Raw genomic sequence first — 21,205 nt, forward strand, 5'->3', positions numbered from 1 at the left:
ATTCAACAAGAAACATAACCTTTTACACAGTATACATCAATTGAGATTTCATCTTAAAAGGGAAATATCAACCCAAACCTGGACAGAGTACTGTAATTTTAACGATATTCGCATTAACACAGCCATCCATAACGTAGAACAACGACACATCAAGAAATTGCATACACTTACATTAGGATGTCAGCCAAAAATTTCTACCGTCAAAATCTCTTCAAAATCCTTCACCCCAACTGAACTTACCGGTTTAGAATATGGCTTCAACTTTGCCATAAAAGATCAACACTATCCCATCAAGTACTGTATAATAGAACTCCAATCTAAACTAGAACATCATCCCGACAAATGGCGAATAATACACCAAACTAATAGCATTATAAACTCCAAACTTTCCTCCCAATCTAATATTAAAAACAACAACTTCTAGATATACAAAAATTAAGCAAAATTTCAGATGTTATTATACAAAAAGCGGATAAAGGTGACAATTGTCATCATAGACAAAAATACTTACACTCAGAAAATGGAACAAATTTTAACCGACCAAAACACATATAAAATTGATAACGATCATAATATTACCAAACTTAAAAATAAACTAGATTTAATCTTAAGAAAACTCAGACAAATAAAGAAATCAGTTTATACACACTGCAACAGATAGGAATCTGCAACAACATCCTTCCTCACATGTTTGGCATCACCAAACTACACAAACCTGGCCACCCATTAAGACCAATTATCTCTTTCAGTAAGTCAGCTTTTCCAAATCTATCCACCTACTTAGTTAAAATTATATACCCTCTTACTAGGTTCTCAGAATTCAAAATCAGCAACACCAATCAGGCCTTTCAGAAAATAAGCAATACTACAATTTCTGATGGAGATATCCTAGCATCATTTGACGTCATATCTCTATATACTAACGTGCATACACTTTACAGGCTTTACGGAAATTCTTAACAACAGATAACACTTTGACTAAATGTACCTCTCTTTCTATTAATAACATCCTTGAATTCACTTCACTTTTACTAGACGCCCGATATTTCAGATTCAATAATAAAATTTGCCAACAAATATTCGGTTTACCCATGAGTTTAGGTATCTCCGCCCCCCCCCCCATCAGAAATTTACCTAGCCACAATAGAGAACCAAATCCTACAACCCTTCCCCCCAGAAATAAAATTATACACCCGTTACGCTGATGACATACTCATAATAAGCAATAGGTCCACTATAGACAATCTCTTTTTAAATTTTAATTCAATACATGATAGGTTAAAACTCACTCTTGAAATTGAAACCAACAACCAAATAAATTTTCTCAATCTCACTGTTTACAAAACAGGTACCAAACTAGGCACAAAGATTTTCAGAAAAAAATACACATACAGGCAAATACCTACATTTTGCTTCGCACCACCCCCTCTGCACAAAAAAAGCGGTTTTATACAACCAAATACATAATGCCCTCAAATATAGCACCTCGCAAAATGACTTAACCAATGAACTTCAATAAATCACAGAAAAATTTACAGCTAGGAACTACCCAACTCAACTCATTCAACACACTATTTCCACCGCCAAAAGTAAAATTAACAATCCACCAAAACCCACCACCAATGCAAATATACGCATCATCCTCCCATACCATAATGAAATTGCCAGACAATTTTGCCGTGTGTTTACAGGTACTGATATCTCCCTTATTTTTTCAGCTTATAATAAACTCAGATCCTTATTCAACACTTAGAGATTCACACAAATACCCAACCAACGATTTGAACAATATAATTTACTTGATTAAATGTCAACCAAACTGTGATGCCTGTTATATTGGTAGTACTACTGCCAAGTTTGGTTCTACCAAAACCTCCAACACTCGCGCGTACTACCACTGTAATAGTCTTAGATTGGGACAAGCTAGTATAGAACTCACAATTCATGCCCAAACCCACAGTCACACTCCTTTAATTGACTCCGCTATCACCATTATAAGACTTAAAACCAGCCACAAAATTCTTCAATATGAAGCCCTCATTATCGAATGGTTTCGACACAACACTAATCTCAACATCCTAATCCAAAACTTCCCTTCCACCTTTCCTCGGCTTGGAATCTCTCACATCTGAGATTCCCACGTGTCCCAAAGGAATTTTTAAGGAATTTTTTATACTCACGAGAGTATAGAAAATTCCTTAAAACACAGCACGCGTTACTTCTCATTTAACACCGCCAACTGAAGACGTTATAACTTAATGAAAGTCTGTTGTCACGACTATTGGGAATATCAATTCTTCTATGTTCCAGATCAACTATTTTCTACTTTATGACAACCAGGGACAGAGTAGTGCACTACTGCTTCCTTGCGCTTATTTTAAAATTCCGTTAAATTAAATCTCACCCCACCTTAATGCATTAACTTAACCATTCCACCTTATATTTAGCCATCAGTCTTTTCATAAAACTATTGCAGATTATATTAAAGGTGAGTACTGCACTTTAAGCATTTCGCTATTTTTTTTTTTATATTTAGTCTATTCTAATGATTAAATAATGATCACATCTAATCAATATCCTTGCCCAGTTCACATTTTCATCAGTTTTCCTTGATACCATATGGACTAGTCATTCATCATCTTCCACACTCTCTCTTCCTTCTTGAAAATATTTTGTCATTGAAGCATGCAAAAATGACACACTTAATGTAACAAATCAACTTTCAGTAAGTGTTTTCTTTCACTTTTGTTAAAAATTTGAGGTTGATTCATTGTTCAATTCTTTTGTCTGTCATTTTTCCGGAAAACTGCAAAAACACAAGGTAATGAAAACCTGTCTCACTAAAAAGCAAATGAGCATGTTGGAACATGACTTGGCAGACAACTAGGGAATGGGTTAAGGTCAACCATTGTGCTTTTGTTTCACAGGTGGCTCTTGGTGTGTAGTGGCTGCACATGCCATCTCGTTATTTGTCTCCTTCTGTCTCCTTCTTCAACAGTATACTATTACTGCAATGACACATCCTTAAGTAGCAGACCCATGGCACTCATGCAGGTGGTCCATCAGACACATGGTCGGCATTCCCCACGCGTGCATCGGAAACGGAATATACATATATATTATGATATACTGAAAATCGAGAGAACAACAAACCAAAAATTCAAGTAACTGGTTGTATTAAAAATAATAGATGAATGTGCTTTGTTATACTAGGCTTACAAACAAGAGTACATATTAAAAAAAATCAAGATTCACTGAAATGGTACTGATCTCATATAAGGAGAGCCTGTACTAAAACAGTAAGTTGTCACAGCAAAGCACTACATCAAAAAAAAAAAAAAAAAAAAGCAAATTAGTATACTGGGAGCTATCACACTACCACACTTCATTCTACATATTTTTAACCAAAAAGATTTCAAATGGCACACAGTTAAAGCTACAATCTTAATATTCAAAAAGTACAAATTTTTCCTAAACTAGGAGTCGCCTTGAGAAGCACTGCTTATAAACAGATAATATCACTGAACAGCCATTCTGTTATGACACTATTTCAAAAATTGGTGGTCACTAATCAGATAACAAGTGATCTTGATTATTAAGTTCTATTTGCCAGTACTAAATAGTTAAAATTTTGGTAGGTTTATTAAAAAGAAAATTAAGTTTATTTTAAAAAAATTCTCAGTATAAAAAGATAGTCCACAATTTATTAATTTATTTCACACAACATATAGCATTTGTTATTTTAAAATAATCAAATAAGCAGTACATCCCCTTAAGGAAACTGTTGTTTTCTCTTAATACAAACTTTTGTCGATTTACTTTATTTTCTCTTCAAACAGGCCTATGGGGCTGGGAAATTCCAGACTGCAATAATTAAAGACAAACACCAGCCAAGGAATAAAAAATAAAAAAATTTTTACTATAAAAATAATAAAATAATGTGATATACTATCGAAAGACTAAAATATTACGATAAATTACGATAAAATAAACTACGATAAAACGTTAAAAATATACCGAAGCAATAAAATTATCTAAAATAAACTGGATTAAAAGCGATAAAACCTGAAGCTTTCGGAGACTGCTGTCTCCTTCTTCAACAGTATACTATTACTGCAATGACACATCCTTAAGTAGCAGACCCATGGCACTCATGCACGTGGTCCATCAGACACACGGTCGGTATTCCCCACGCGTGCATTGGAAATGGAAGTGGCTTGGGAGCGTGTCAAACAGAACCGGTCATCCCGTCTGAGGACAACCGCTTCAAACAGGGGGTGTAAACGTGTCTCCCTGTCCCTGTTAATAGTATTACGACTGGATGAACCGATTCGCAAGCTCTCGAGCCACTTGCGTTCCCAAAATCCATGGGCACGGTCCGTAATGGCCGCATCTTCAGGGGAGATCCGATGCTGCTTCTCCCAGAAATGCTCTGCACAGCAGACCTCGCATAATTAGCAGTCTTAATAGTGGTCATGTGCTCCCCCAGACAGTCTTTTAAACGTCGCCCCGTCTCCCCCACATAACATTCCTCATAATCCGGGAACTTAATCTCATAGACCACACTACTAGTATAGTCCTGGGCTACGGGATCTTTAACTTGAGACACCACTGTGTGCAATCTCCGTCCCGGAAGTTGCACACAGCGGGTCTGACACTCCCGCAGTGCCCGTACAATGCGTTCTGAAAGGCCCGGATAGTAAGGAATGTATGCGATAGCCACAGGGGCAGGCGATTCCCTACGATTGGACTCTACCCTATAAATAGGTTGCTAGAGGAATCTGTGGTGGTACATAATAGGGATATTGGTAACTTTTTTTCATAACCTTAGCGGCAAACAGTTTACTAAAGAACAGGAGGAAGTACTGAGCCTGGGTCCAAAGTTTGCTTTAGTACCTGCTAGGCCTCCCATTGTAGAGATAGCTATGGGAGTGGAAAAAGCCATCAACAAACTACCCGTGACCCAAGCTGATGAGATACGGGTTAGGATTGCGGCTATTTTAAGTCAGGCCAGGACGGCACATTCTAATCTTAGCCATAGGCATGAAAGAGCATTCAGACAACTTAGAAAGGATGAGGATATTATAATGTTACCTGCCGATAAAGGCAGATCCACAGTTATACTGAACAAAGAAGATTATTGTGCAAAGGCTCTGGATCTTTTACAGGATACCAACATATATAAAGTTACCCATCGGAATCCGTTAGCTGGTTTGGAGAGACAAGTTAACATCATACAGGGCTGGCATAAGGCTGGTAAATTAACTAAAGAAGTTTATTGGACTCTTCATGCCTCAGGATGTCGATTACCCTGGTTCTATGGCCTCCCAAAGATGCACAAGGTGGGCATTCCATTGAGGGCAATAGTATCGTTTGTAGGTAGTCCCACCTATGCCTTATCTGGATTTTTAGCTAGAGTTATTGCTCCTATAGTGGGACGCTCCAGTTTAGTAGTTAAGGATAGCAAGGAATTTTTGAACTTTATAAGAAGCCAGTCTATAGGTGAAGATGAACTTATGATCTCGTTTGACGTATCTCTGTTCACATGTATCCCCATTGGACATGGGGTGCATTGTGTAAGGTTGGTGTTGGAGCAGGATGATAACTTAAGTGCTAGATGTTTACTAAGTAGTGATGATATTTGTAAAGGCGTTGAGTTTTGCCTCGCTAGCACTACCATGATCTTTCAAAAAGTTATGTATAAGCAGGTCCATGGCACAGCCATGGGTTCCCCCATTAGTGCCATTGTGGCCAATTTGGCAATGGAGGAAATGGAAACCAGGATGTTTCATCAGTTGGATTTCCCCATGCGCGAGTGGAGGAGATATGTGGATGATACGTTCACCATTTTAAACAAGGGGAAGGAAGATGAGGTGCTCAGTTTACTTAACAGCTTCTCCCTATTTATACAATTCACCTCGGAGGTGGAAAAAGCTGGTTGAGGGTCTTGGACAAATATATTTATAGGGTAGAGTCCAATCGTAGGGAGTCACCTGCCCCTGTGGCTACCGCATACATTCCTTACTATCCGGGCCTTTCAGAATGCATTGTACGGGCACTGTGGGAGTGTCAGACCCGCTGTGTGCAACTTCCGGGACAGAGATTGCACACAGTGGTGTCTCAAGTTAAATATCCCGTAGCCCAGGACTATACGAGTAGTGTGGTCTATGAGATTAAGTGCCCGGATTATGAGGAATGTTATGTGGGGGAGCGATGTTTAAAAGACCGTCTGGGGAGCACATGACTGCTATTAAGACTGCTAATATGATAGGAGGGAGTATATGATGAGAGCCCTGTCAATCAATTCGGCCCTGGAAAGATTGTGCAGGGCTCAAGGGGTAGAATTTTTTTCAGCCTGGTCTGTACTTGTTAACAGAAGAGACTGCTTCTACAGGGATGGGATACACTTAAATAGAAAGGGTGCAAGAATGTTTGCTGATGCTATCGAGGCAATGTTAGGTGGGTCGGAAAACTGCTAGATTGGGGGGATACAAGGACTAATAGATTAACAGTAGCCACTGGCAGAGGTGAAAGTGATTCTTGCACTGCTTCTATTGGAATGAGCCGCAGCCTGGAAAATAAGATGCAGGATATTTCAGAGACTGCTGGGAATCATTGGGGTACAAGTAAACACATGGGTTGTGTTAGGGTAGCTAAGAAAAAGAACAGGTGCATGTATACTTGTGTGTACACCAATGCTAGGAGTTTAGTAAATAAATTTGATGAATTTGAGGTATTGCTCAAAACATCAAAGGCAGATATTGTGGGGATTTCAGAGACGTGGTGTCACACAGATATAAGAAATGCAGAACTGGAATTTGGGGAGTACAATGTCTACAGAAAGGATAGACAGGATAGGAAGGGAGGAGGGGTTATGCTATTAGTTAAAAAACACATAAAATCAAAGGAAGTGAAGCCAGTCGACATCGCTGGACAGTGCAGTGTCGAGTCAGTTTGGTGTGACATAAGCATTGGGAGATCAAAATTGAGAGTAGGAGTGTGCTATAGGCCTAATGACTCTGATGAGTATAATAAGAAACTGTTCGGAGAAATAGAGTGGGCCAGTAAATCAGAGAGTCTTATAATGGGGGATTTTAATTTCCCAGATATTGACTGGAATTTGGGGGCTGGTCACTCACACAGTAGCAAGGCTTTTGTGGATTTATTGGATGATTGTTTTCTACATCAGCATGTTCGGGAGGCAACTAGAGGGAGTAATACTCTTGATTTGATTATCAGTAGTGATTCTTCATGCATTAAGAATCTGCAGATAAATGAACCACTTGGTGGCAGTGATCACAGTGTGCTGAAGTGGGAGTTACTCAAAGAGGTAACTACCATTAGGGGTAAAGGGAAGGGGTATTGCTTTCGTAAAGGCGACTACAATGGACTGAGACAGTATTTAAATTCTATACAGTGGGATCAACTGATGATATTGCCAACAGCAAATTCAAAATGGGAAGCATTCAAAGAACTTATCGTGGAAGCTACTAGGCTTTACATACCAACTAAGAAATATTGTTCAAGGTTTAGGCCTAAATGGTTGTCAGATGAACTAATGAGGCATATGGCAGAGAAGAAAAATGCATGGGATACATACAAATTAACACGTGACACGGACGCCTATGATAGATACAAGTTGATCTGTAACCAAGTTACAAAGGAGGTTAGGCAGGCGAAGGCAGATTACGAGAGATCCTTGGCAAGGGATGCGAAGAAAAACAGCAAAGAGTTCTTTACTTATGTAAACTCTAGAAGGAAGGGGATGAATCAGATTGGTCCACTTGAGATCGATGGGTCAACTGTTGATGACCCTGCTCGGGTAGCTAACAAACTAAATGAATATTTTGCATCGACATTCACACATGAGGAGTTATTCAGCGAGGGGAATGCCAGAGGTGTATTCAACTCTAGCAGTAAGCTAGAGAATCTTGTAATAACTGAGAGCAAAGTGGAGGAGAAATTGTTGAAGATAAACACAAGAAAGGCACCTGGGGTGGATGGGATCTATCCAGTTATATTAAAGGAGGCAGCAAAGGAGGTAAGCAAACCCTTAGCCATAATTATGAGAGCTTCTTTGGACTCAGGGGAGGTACCCATTGACTGGAGATGTGCAAATGTGACCCCAATTCACAAAGGGGGATCAAAGGCTGACACAAGTAATTATAGACCTGTGAGTTTAACTTCTGTTCCCGGAAAATTAATGGAGGCACTGGTGAAAGAAGCACTGCAGGATCATCTAGACAAGACTTCAGTTATAGCTAGGACACAGCATGGTTTTGTTAAGGGGAAGTCTTGCCTGACCAATTTGATTGGATACTATGATGCAGTCACAAAAGAACTGGATGCAGGGAATAACTTTGATATTATATACTTGGATCTTAGAAAGGCTTTTGATACTGTTGCACATGGAAGACTGCTGCACAAATTGGAGCAGTGTGGCATTGGAGGCAAGTTGCTGCTATGGATAAAGGGGTGGTTGAGGGGGAGAAGACAGAGAGTGGTAATCAATGGACACTGCTCATCGTGGACTAATGTTATTAGTGGAGTCCCTCAGGGTTCAGTATTGGGGCCTTTATTGTTTTCTGTATTTATAAATGATATTGATGATGGTATATCAGGCTTAATGTCCAAGTTTGCAGACGATACGAAGGTTGGCAGGGTTGTCAAGGACACTACTGACACTATGCTGCTGCAACAGGATTTGGAAAGGTTGAGCAGATGGGCTTCGAGGTGGCAAATGAAGTTTAACATTGACAAATGTAAAGTACTACATATGGGAAACAGCAACCCCAGAGCAACGTATCAACTCTGTGGTACTACACTGACAGTGGTAGAGAATGAAAGGGACCTGGGGGTGGTGGTGCAGGCAGATATGAAGTTCTCTGAGCAGTGCAGACGAGCTGCAAGAGTAGCTCATGGTGTATTGTCAATGATATATAGGAATTTTTCTAGCAGGGATAAGGAGGTGATTATTCCCTTGTATAAGGCAATGGTCAGGCCACACCTAGAGTACTGTATACAGGCCTGGAGGCCTCATTTCAGGAAGGATGTAGAGCTGCTGGAACGAGTACAGAGAAGGGCAACTAGATTGGTGAATGGGACAAAGGGGTTCTCTTACGAAGAAAGGCTTAAGTTTTGCAAATTACAGTGTCTGGAAACTAGGCACCAGCGGGGTGATCTGATAGAGGTGTACAAAGCCTTGAATGGTTTGAGCATGCTCAATGCTGATGGGATTCTTCCTCTAGCTCAGAAAAATCACCTGAGAGGGCATAAATTCAAATTGAAGAAAGACAGATGTAGGATAGATGTGCGGAAATTTGCCTTTAGCCAGCGGGTGGTTGGTGGGTGGAACAGACTTCCATCCCTTGTCGTGGAAGTTGATAGCCTAAATAAGTTTAAGGCTCAGCTGGACAGGTATTTCGAACGAACAGAGGGGTGAAGTGGAAGTGGTTATTTTTATTTATTTATGTTACTTTTTTTTTTTTTTTTTTTTTTTGGCTGATGCTGCATAAGCTTGCTTTCTTGCATCAAATGCCTCTACTAATGCTAATGCTAATGCTAATTATGCGAGGTCTGATGTGGCAGAGCATTTCTCGGAGAAGCAGCATCGGATCTCCCCTGAAGACGTGGTCATTACGGACCGTGCCCATGGATTTTGGGAACGCAAGTGGCTCGAGAGCTTGCGAATCGGTTCATCCAGTCGTAATACTATTAACAGGGACAGGGGGACACATTTACACCCCCTGTTTGAGGCGGTTGTCCTCAGACAGGATGACTGGTTCTGTTTGACACGCTCCTGAGCCACTTCCGTTTCCGATGCGCACGTGGGGAATGCCGACCATGTGTCTGATGGACCATGTGCATGAGTGCTATGGGTCTGCTACTTAAGGATGTGTCATTGCAGTAATAGTATACTGTTGAAGAAGGAGACAGCAGTCTCCGAAAGCTTCATGTTTTATCGCTTTTAATCCAGTTTATTTTAGATCATTTTATTGCTTCGGTATATTTTTAACATTTAATCGTAGTTTATTTTATCATAATTTATTGTAATATTTTAGTCTTCCGATAGTGTATCACATTATTTTATTATTTTTATAGTAAAAATTTTTTATTCCTTGGCTGGTGTTTGTCTTTAATTATTGATTTACTTTACTAGGCTAGTAAAGTAAATCAACATATGTCCTTTTTAACACATTTAATTTAACCTTGAAGAAAATGAAAAGCTTTATTGTTAGTTTTTAAGTGATGAAACTCTTATTTTAGAGTTTATACTTCTATTATTGCTCGACATCTCAATACTAGTATTAGTTGCTAGCATGTCAGAGAATCATTTTTACAAATAAGTGACAGTCAATGGAAACTCATAATCAAGGTTGTGCTCAACTTTTTTTTTTTTTTTTTTTAAATAAAAAAAAATAATAATAAAAAAAAAAAATTGGCATTTGAATTATTTTATTTTATTTATTTATTTCGTATGATGTGATCAATACATGAAGGAACCAGTTTTTTCTTGCTTCCTTCATGTATCGTGGCCGGGATATCCAACCAACCGGTTGGTTCGGCACCATCGTGATATCCAGCCCGAGGCGGGAATCGAACCCGCGACCTTTGGGTTCCCAGGCAGGAACTTTACCTACCCGGCTAGCACGGTCGGCTGAATTATTTACATTACTTAGTACTCCACTGTATTCTGCCATAGAGCAATATTATCTAGTTCTACATACAAGTACAATATGCCAACAATAAATAATGTAATTCTGCAATTCAGTGCTGTTGACATTGCTGATATGGATGAAGAAGTTCTGTTCATTAGAAGTGGTAATATTAAAGGTCATAAGGCACTGACTGCCAAGGTGCTCTTAAGGGGGGAATTAAAAAATATTACACCATTTTTGGAAAATGAATATAACTGAATAACAAAAATAACATATTTATAAAGTTGATTGGATGAGGTGTCTTGTTTTTTTTTTTTTTTTTTTAATGATTCAAATAACATTTATTTTTTTTTGGAGTAGAGCAATTTGCCAAAATGTAACTTCATTCAAAGAATGCATAACTATTCAAAAGACCTATTTTATTAATAAGGTAGAAAGTATATTAAAATGGTATAACAATTATTACTTACTGTATCTAAAGCACACTCTGTACCAGAAATATCAAGGTGGGTTAATGCATTTGGCTGGGCTAGAAAGTTGTACAAATTCTAGAGGGAAGGAGGAGGGGGAAAAAAAACATTACAATTGACAGATTTAAAACTAAAAATTCAGTTTCTGCATAAATAACTATGCTAAGTATGAAAATATATAAAACAGCTAAAGTTATCTGATCTAGTTTGATTAAAAAAAAAAACTACACCATCATTTTATCAAATATCATTGGCCTAAAGAGTGTTATCTACACAGAAAAAAAAAAAAAAAGTACAATACAGGTGACCCCCGCTTAACGCTGATAGTTTGTTCCTGAAAAACAGAGCGCTAAGTGAATCCGCGCTAAGCGAGCGCCATATTCCCATAAGGTAACATATGTATTTGTGAGTTGCGGTCTATTCCATAGGATATTTTCTAATCGATAATAAATGGTAGTGAAAATATGCACCAATGTCGATTAAAAATATTTAATATTCAAAATTTTGTACATATAAAATATTCTACATTATATACACATATAATTATGAGGTAATTAACTAACGAAAATCGTGAATTTATTAATTCGATGGCCCTGTGCTCTCGAGTTTTCATATCTTTGGACTGAAAAATGTGTCAATTTTGGGTTGTGCTTTGGCCCTCTTCCTCTCATTGTACAACATCATGTAGGATTCATTTCTTTCTTCAAATTTCTTATTACCTTGGCACTTCGTTCCATGTCAGGGTCGTTCTCCTGGAAATAATCACACATTTTTTCGAAGTGTTCAAAAGCTTCACTAAGTCCTTTTGCAGTCAGCGACTTCATCGGTTCTTCATCTATAGTATCTTGATCATCATCTCCCTCAATAGCAAGCTCTTGTTCTTTTATAATTTCCATTAGTTCTTCATTAGAGAGGCCATCCCTGTCGTTGTCGATCATATCTTATACGAAGTCTTCGTTAATTTCGTGTAATCCTGCTTCTTTTCCGAGCTCAACAATTTGTGTTTTAACATTTTCAACGGAATCATCAGGTTCCTGGGAATGCTTCATGCAATTTTTCCAAACTTTCCTCCACACTCCATTCATGTTTTTCTGAGTCACTTCATCCTAGGCACTTGAAATGTTGTAGATGGCGGTTTTAATGTTATAGGATTTCCAAAACTCCTTTAAGCTCGGTACATTTTCAGTGTTGATGGCTTTAATAGCTTGGGAACACCTTTTCCTTATGTAGTACGCTTTAAATGTTGCAATTACTCCTTGGTCCATTGGTTGGATCAGAGACGTAGTGTTTGGAGGCATGTAAAAAACTTTTATGTGATTGTTCAAGTCTTCTAAGCTCTCTTTGCTTGGGTGTCCTGGCGCATTATCCATGATTAGAATAGCTTTATAACCAATGTTAATTTTTTGCACAATATTTTTCCACTGCAGGACAGAAGAACTCAGCATACCAATCAATGAAAAGCGGCCTGGTTACCAAAGCTTTTTTATTAGCCTTCCAGATTACAGGTAGGTTTGATTTAGCTAAAACTTTAAGAGCCCTTGGATTTTCGGAATGGTAAACTAAAAGGGGTTTTAATTTAAAATCCCCCGCAGCGTTACCACCCAACAACAAAGTTAACGGATCCTTCGCCGCTTTGAAGCCTGGCATGTTTTTTTCTTCTTTCGATATGAAACTTCTTTTAGGCATTTGTTTCCAAAAAAGACCTGTTTCATCTATGTTAAAAACTTGTTGAGCAGTATAACATCCCTCTTCAATAATTTTAACAAATTCTTTTTTGAAAGTTTCGGCTCCTTGTTGATCTGCACTTGAAGCTTCTCCCTGTATTGCTACGTTGTGCAGGTTATAGCGCTTTCTAAATCTATCAAACCAGCTCTTACTAGCTGTTAAATGGTTCCACATTTTTTTCAGGGTGAGCTTCCTTTAAATCTTCATATAGGCTCTTCGCTTTTTCTTTAATAATAATTGAACTTAACGGAATTCTACGTTGAATGTTGTCTTCAATAAAATTATGTAGAAGTTTCTCCATTTCAATCATAATAGCCGGCCTAGCCCTGGTCAATTTAGTTGCCTGCAGGGGAACAGCTGTTTTTCCAGCTGCTAAAATTGATTCTTTATTTTTTATGATTGTTCTTACAGTTGAACCTACCAATCCTAAATTATTGCACACATCCACTTGTCTTTGACCAGAATCAATTCTCTTCAAAACGTCTAATTTAATTTTCAAACTCAATGTTTTTCTAACCTTTCCAATCTTTGCACCGGGTCCAGACATTGTTGCTTTTTCATTCTTATCCGCCATAACTCTCTGCAAATGTAACTGCGTTGCACTGATTGTGATACGATGTTCGAGTACAGTAAACTGTCTGTAGGTCTGACACTGTATGCACTGAATGATATCTAGAATTCCTCTGGCAAGTGAGCTGAAGACTGTGACAAATGTTTTATTTATCTGAAAAGTTCGACTTTACCGTGCAGTAAAATCAAATGGTTGTTTATTGCAGGAAAAGTACTGTAAATCAATTATGGTGTGACTCATGGAGAATGTTTATGGAATTTCCAAAACAGTAAAACAAACAAATTTTATGTACTTCGGGTGACCACAAGGTCAGAGGAGTTCAGAAGACAAGAGAATACTGTACAAGAAACAGCACCGCATTTAGCACTCATGGGATTGATTGTGTGAAAAACATTTCGCAAGTTATAGTTCCCACAGTAAAACAAAAGAAGAGATAGGAAGTAAATCTATTTTTAGTATCATTCTATTACAGGTCAGAACAGAAAATGCAGACTTCGTAACAACATATGACACTGGATGGTAAATTATTTCAACTTGTGTACTAAAAAAGAATTTCTCCCTTGAAACTATCCACACCAAGAAAATAAGAGCATATTGAAAGTTTCAATTTTGTACATAGAGTAGAAATTATAAAAATAATTACTGTAGTTAAGTTCATGGTGGCTATTTTCTCCTTTTGCCAAAAAAAAAAGGCTCAAAACAGACTGGACTGAAGACGGATTTGCCAAAAATTCAATCTGTATGCTAGTAAAATAGGGTTACAGTGAGTTTTGACAGCGTTATAGTCAGATACGGGTTATAATATAAGAACAGCGTTATAGCGAATAAGCGTAAAGCGAACTGCGTTATAACGGGAGCCTGCTGTATTAGGCCCACTATATTTCACTACCTTCAAACGAATGGAATTGTCAAGTGGTTATTCAGCTGTTTCTTTAAAATTCAAGAAAATTTTGTGGCACCAACCCCAAAAATAAAGAAAATTATTATTATTATTTTTTTTTTTGTCTGTACAACCTGCATCCATTAAACTCTTCCCACTACCAGAGGATACTGATCCAGTAGCCCTTCCACTAGATTGTTAGTAAGACAGTTCATTCCAGTGGTTGATAAAAACAATTCCATTCATTCTTTTATGTACATAGTAATTATAGTCCATTCCCACTTTCAGAAATTAATAAAGTTATCCAAAACTATTGGTCAAGTCAAAAAGTGTTTTTTTTTTGCACTGTAATTAGTATAAGTATGAATTTTTTAAACAATAAAAAAAAGGTTATAAATCTGAGAACCAAAGGAATGCACAAAGTGATTTTTTAGACAAATAAGAAAAAGATAAAATTTCCCTCATCTTTATTAATGATCAAATCTCACACATGTTTTTTCTAATAAGCAATCAGGAAAGAGCATTGTGTTCTCCACTGCTGCCTTCAAAATTTCTAATGGAATGTTCATTACTTCCTGATGGATTGCATACTTCAAAGTTGTTGCATTTGAATTCTTTGAATCACTTCTTCTGATGTTGACAGGTGACCATTTCTAGACTTAAGAGGTACATGGCCTTCTTCAAAACACTTATAATTGGTTTCAAACAAGGAGGCGTAGAAACTCTTTGAAGACTGCAATAACACTACTGACTCAAATTTTCCAATCCCAGGGTCATTCTTTTTTATAATATACTCAAAAGCTATTTGTTTATTGGAGTGAATAAACCATTTAGCCCTCTTTAGTGGTCAAATTTTTAACCATTTTTTTTTATTGTTTAAAAAAAACACAGCACAATACTAATCACAATGCAAAAAAAACATTGATAATATGACCTATAATTTTCAAGTTCATCATCATCATCATCATCAGCCATTTTCAATCCACTGCAGGATGAAGGCCTCTCCAGCAACTTTCCAGTTCCTTCTGTTTTGTGCAATGACCATCCATTTACTACCCAAAAACTCATGAATTTCATCTATCCATCTCTGCCGTTGTCTTCCAGGTTTTCTTCTAGCTCTTCTTGGAGCTAGAAGAAAACCTGGAAGACATTTTCTTCCAGGTTTTCTTCTTAGTTATTTTCTTAGTCCATCTGTCATCATGTCTTCGAGCTATGTGTCCTGCCAAAGACCATTTTAGTTCTTTAGTTTGCTGCTTAATCCAGGTGTTTCTCTTCTTATCTAACAGTCTGATTCCTAATATAATTCGTTCCATTCTTCCCTGTGTAGTTCTCAGCTTCTCTTCCATTCTTTTGTTGAGTGCTCAAGTTTCACTTCCATAAGTCATGGTGGGGAGTATATGTTGGTTCATTATTTTATGTTTCAGACAAACTGGGATATTTCTCTTCAGTATGTTGACTATATTTCCTGAATGCTATCCATCCAAAATTTATTCTTCTCTTGACTTCCAGCCATTTATCATTATTACAGCCAATAACTTGTCCCAGATAAGTATATGACTCCACCTTTTCAATTACTGCTCCTTCAATCATTATGGCCCTTTCTTTTATAATTTTCAAGTTATTAATTTTTAAAAGTGTGAAAGGCTTTATAACCATGCTATACTTAAATGATTGGTGATCACTGGTAGTCCTTTGAGACCACAGTTTACCATTAGACCGAAGCAAATGAACCCTAAGGAAAGTACAAGTGTGGCCTTGATACCACTAAACTGCTTGTCTATTGATCTTCCAATCTTCCCATCTCCACCACTAACCAGTAGGACCATCTTTGATTTCAATCAAAGATGGCCCTACTTCACTGAAATCAGCAGCAGATGGGATATATCAAATGTGTTGGTGTTGCAGACTCCAGGGTTTCCCCACCGCTTCAACGCACCTGTGATGAGGCTTTTGCCGTATACGACTGGGTGTGTGTGTGTGCTTATGTGTGGTGGAGTGTAGAGTGTGTAAGAGCTGTGATGTGTTCTGTTGGTTTGTTGTATGACCGGCATGTGAAATCCCAGCAAGCATGGAGCATCCAACACCTGGCCAGGTGCTCCTTTACCACATGGAGGCATGCCAGGTTGTACTTATCTCGAACTGGGTCCCAAGAGACTGGCTCTGGGAGGGCTCTGTGAAGGTAAGGAGAGGGGAATAGTGGGAGAAGTATGGATGCAGGGGGTAGGTAATAGAAAAGATGGGGCTCAGGATCAGCATAAATCCCACCCTGGCAGCAAGCTGCCAAAATCAGCAGTGATTCCACCCCCCAAAGGGGAGTCAACAACAGGCATCTCATAAACAGTCATCGGGTAAAATGGTGTTGATGCAATCCTGCCTCTAGATTAGGCTATCGTTGACCCACCTCTGCATAGCAGGGTCAGCTAGTCATACTGGTTGTGTAGTCAAGACCAGGATGTTTTCTTAGTCACGGTTGTTCTTTCCATCTTTCATAGTTTCCTGTCTGAGGAGGATTGTCTAGTTTAGAATAGACTGTCAGTTTTGAGAAGTCAAGTCCAATGTTGTCACATTATATTATTTTATTTGGTGTATTCTAGGTATTTTGTTGTGATATTATTGTGGTTTGCCTCTTAAATGCTTGAGCTTCAAAGTTGCAGAATGCGTTATAGTTTTCCCTGTTCTGTACTAGTTCTTGTTCCATTCCTAGCTGTAGGGGTCTTGCTTGTAGATCCAGTTGGTATCTGTGATCTGTATATGCCGGGCAATGAAACAGCATATTTCCATAATTCTGGCTATTGGCAGTTTGGGGGTCTCTGCTATCCCCAATTTGTATAGCTTCTCATTTAGGCTTTCATGCCCAATTAGCAGAAAGATGGCCTGGAGGTTGGGTGAAAACCATGTGGAATATTATTTGGGATCTTGTATTGTGGGGAAAAAGACTCTCATAGTTTGTTCTAATGGGGTGGTCTCCCAGCTGGTTTGCCATTGTTCTGCAAGTCTGTACCTAATTCTCTGAAGTTCCTGTTTTAAAGTTGAAGTGGGATCCAAATTAATGCCTGATATCACAGTTGGAAGGGCTCTCATATACCTGTATTTTATAAATGATCTCTAAGTGAATAGGAAGTTTACCATTTAGGACCTGCAGGGCTGGGATAGATACTGCCCTTCAGGCTCTTGATATTACCAGCAGTATGGCCCTTTATGCCTGGTTAAGCTGTTTGATGATGGTGTACTTGTCAGCTCTCCACCCCCACACCCCAGCAGCATAGGTCATTATGGGTAGAAAGACTGCACGATACTATAGGTTCAGGGTTCTAGGTTTTAAACTGAACTCCTCCTTTGCTATTTTTTATCTGGAGATGCCTGGCATGATGAGTAAAGGAGAGTTTGTAGTCTATAATGACACTGAGGTAATTGCAGTTGGCTGTTGATTTTATTTTTTCTTCATTATATTTTATGAGGGGAGATTTATTTCTGCCTAGTGAGCTTTTTAGTAGTATTTTAGTTGTTTTCTTGGTTGATACTGTTAGTTTGTGGTTTTGTGTCCAGATAACAAGTTCTTTTAGTATCTGATTTGTCTTCATTTCCAAGTTGCACCTAGACTTTCCTTTAATTAATAGATAATTAAGTAATTAATTACCAAATCATGAGTGTATACAATGAATTTAACATTGCGATACTCCCTGGACAGCCAGCTGTCAAAAACAATACAGCAGAATGTCAGGCCTAGTACGGATCCCTGAGGTCACCCACTTGTGACTTTGCAGATTACCTTCCTGTATTTTGTTTGTACTATGACCTCTCCATCCTCAAAGTAGTTGCTTATTATCATTTTATAGAGGGGTTTGGATACCCCGACCTTGCTCTTACGAAGAAAGGCGTAAGTTTTGCAGATTACAGTGTCTGGAGACTAGGCAACTGCAAGGTGATCTGACTGATAGTGTAAATAAATTTAAGGCTGAGCTTGACATGTATTTGGAACGAACAAAGGGGGGTGAAATGGGAGTGTTTTTTTTTTTTTTTTTTTTTTTGGATGATGCTGCATAAGTTGCTTTCTTGCATCATATGCCTCTACTAATGCTAATATACTAGATTGATGTGAAATAATGTAACGAATATCTTCAACTGATAGTGTAATATGTAGCACTGTATTAGGAATCTGCTAGTTTGTATAGTATTATCAATTAATCAATAAAATTTATTAATCTTATTAAATTTCATTGTAAATTAAATTATATTTAAACAGAAATCATGACCTAGACTAGAACTTCGAAGCAACGTGCACAGATTAGCAGGAGTGCTATGGCCCGGGGGAGAAACGAAGAGGGCGATTCTCCAATGAATCACAGTCTCGAAAAATGTGCTAAATGTGAAATGTTTGCCGAACTTTCTGGAACAGGACATGATCTAGCCAAGTAGGATGTCTGTGTGTTTTAGGTACCTAGAGCTTCAAGAAATTAGGTGCAAACTCAGTGTTTTGATGGTCGTATATGAAAGTTTGAGGTGTACAGTAGATGCCCTCGAAGAAATTAATGTGAAGGGCCCATCAAGCTCTCAGCTGCCCAACTCAATGCCAGATCTTACTGCCGTGCATCATGCAACACAGCGGCAACCTACAAGGCAGAATGTGCTGCAAGTGAACTAGTTATTGTTGGTGACTCTATTGTCAGGGAGACAGGGAATATATTACGAAAAAAAGGATAGGTGAAACAGGAGCAGGGTGTCTGCCGGGGGCAAAAGTTGATGACGTTGTAGAACAGATATCATATTTTAAGTTGTTGTTGTTTTGGTGTTTATTAGCACACTGACAACGTCATCTTTTAAGGGTACAAAAGGTGATATTGTTGTACACATTGGCACTAATGACATTAAGAATAAGAGATCTGCAGATTTACTTAAAGTACAGGTCAATGTTGAAAAAAAAAGTCAAAAGTTAGGGTTGAATTTTAAAGTATCTGCAATTCTGCCCAGGCACGATATGAGGGAATATATGATGAGAGCCTTGTCAATCACTTTGGCCCTGGAGAGATTATGCAAGGCTCATGGAGTAGAATTTTTTTCAGTGCAGTCTCTGCTTGTTATCGAGGCAGTGATAATTGGCTCGGAAAACTGCAAGCTTGGGCGGATTCACAGACTAAAAGATGAACGGTGGCTGCAGGCAGAAGCAAAGTGATTCTTGCATTGTTTCTATTAGAATGAGTAGCAGTCTGGAAAGAAAGGTGCTGGGGATTTCTAGGATTGTTGGGAGTCATCATGGAACAAGTAAATACATGGGCTGTGTTAGGGTAACTAAGAGTAGGAACAGATGCATGAATACTTGCATGTACACCAAGGCTAGAAGTATAGTTAATAAAATGATGAGTTTGAAATGCTGGACAAGACATCAAAAGTGGATATTGTTAGGATATTAGAGATGTGATGTCACACAGATATAAGCACTGCAGAATTGGAATTTGGGGAGTACAAGGTGTACAGAAAGGATAGATAGGACAACAATGGAGGAGGAGGGTTGTTGTTGATGGGGTTTAAGTGCCATGGCTAGGCCATATTGCACTTATGAAAGTGGTGCATACTGCCTGTGTTTGTTCATTTAGAAGCAGTTAAAAATGGCTATACAATCCTATTCGTTTTAGGAAGGAGAAGAATTCTATGAGATTTGATTTTTTGCCTATGATATGGCTAAGACAAAGGTTCCTTTAAATTTGACAGAGTGACACTAGTCAAGCATTATTATACAGAGTACATTCCAGAAGTATGTGTTTGACTGTGAGTGGTGTATGACAATGATTACACTGAGGAGGGTCATTCCCTGACAAAAGGAACAGATGGGTTAAATGAGTATGGCCCATTCTCGCTCTGGCTAGAATTATTTCTTCTTGTCTGTTTGCAATGGGATGTTTGGATATTTGCTAGAAGCCCATAATTTTGGTAAAGGTTTTATTTGGAGTAGTTTATTATGAAATTGTGCTTTCCACTGAAGAGTCCATTGATGTTTACATATACTTTGTATATTCGTTTTCTAATCTGTGAATGGTAGTAGGGAATTCGTTTCAGCTGAGCTGAGCTGAGCTGGATGAATTTTTGGCAGCAACATCCACAGTTTCATTTCCTGGTATTCCAGTATGCCTGGGATCCAGCAGAAGATAACCTTTTGCTGATACTCTCCGAGGCGCATCAACGTTGATCTGATGAGCTTTAATAACGGGTGAGTCAGTTGGGGATTAGTTTTGCAATGCTAATACGGAACCTTGCAAGTCTGTGTATATTATGCTCTCTTGAATTGACATATGGAAAATATTTTCTAATGCAACCTTTACAGCATATAATTCAGTCGTGTAGCTACTACACTCTGTTCGAAGAGATAGAGAAATGTTAGTATCAGGGAGTACCACTGCTGCACCCATCCACTCTCAGACTTCAATCCATCTGTTTATATTTTAGAGAAGATGGGATAATGTTGAGTAGGCTCAATGTGTAGCTAGCTGTTGGATGTTAAAGTCTGATAGAGAGTGTATTCCCCATTGGTGGAAATAATTGTCACAAGATGGCATGATGACAGACCATGGAGGGTCGGGATCTATAGGATCTTGCAAGGTTTTATTGAAGTGTATATCCTAATCTTCTGCTAGATTCTTTAGCCTAATACCAGCAGGCTGAACTGTCTGTGGTTTGTTTCTATAGAAAGTCTGCGAATCATAAAGTATTGACCAATTACGATGGGTCACCTGGCTTTGGATCTTGGTTGTATAGTTCAACAGCAAAGCAACATCTTTCGTCTGATATTTAGAGGAGGTTCATGGCTTCAACATACAAACTTTGCACTGGAGATGTTCTGAATGCACCTAATGCTGTTCTAAGAGCTGAATGTTGAATAGGGTTGAGGTGAGATAAAACACTCTCCCTA

The 21,205-nt window shown here is 38.4% G+C and overlaps 1 protein-coding gene across 4 annotated transcripts in view; it reads right to left on the minus strand.

The window, feature by feature from the left end:
* The window catches only part of LRR (capping protein regulator and myosin 1 linker 1 leucine rich repeat protein), a 1,021,987-nt gene that overhangs the window by 694,905 nt on the left and 305,877 nt on the right, over window positions 1–21,205 (minus strand). For all 4 annotated transcript variants that reach the window (XM_090381859.1, XM_090381857.1, XM_090381858.1 and 1 more), the window contains exon 13: window positions 11,129–11,206. In XM_090381859.1, coding sequence (XP_090237985.1) covers window positions 11,129–11,206 — 78 coding nt within the window. The remainder of the gene's footprint in view (window positions 1–11,128; window positions 11,207–21,205) is intronic.

The sequence above is a fragment of the Mastigoproctus giganteus genome, chromosome 9, assembly GCF_048544385.1.
Source record: "Mastigoproctus giganteus isolate SK-2022 chromosome 9, ASM4854438v1, whole genome shotgun sequence".
NCBI lineage: Eukaryota > Metazoa > Arthropoda > Arachnida > Uropygi > Thelyphonidae > Mastigoproctus > Mastigoproctus giganteus.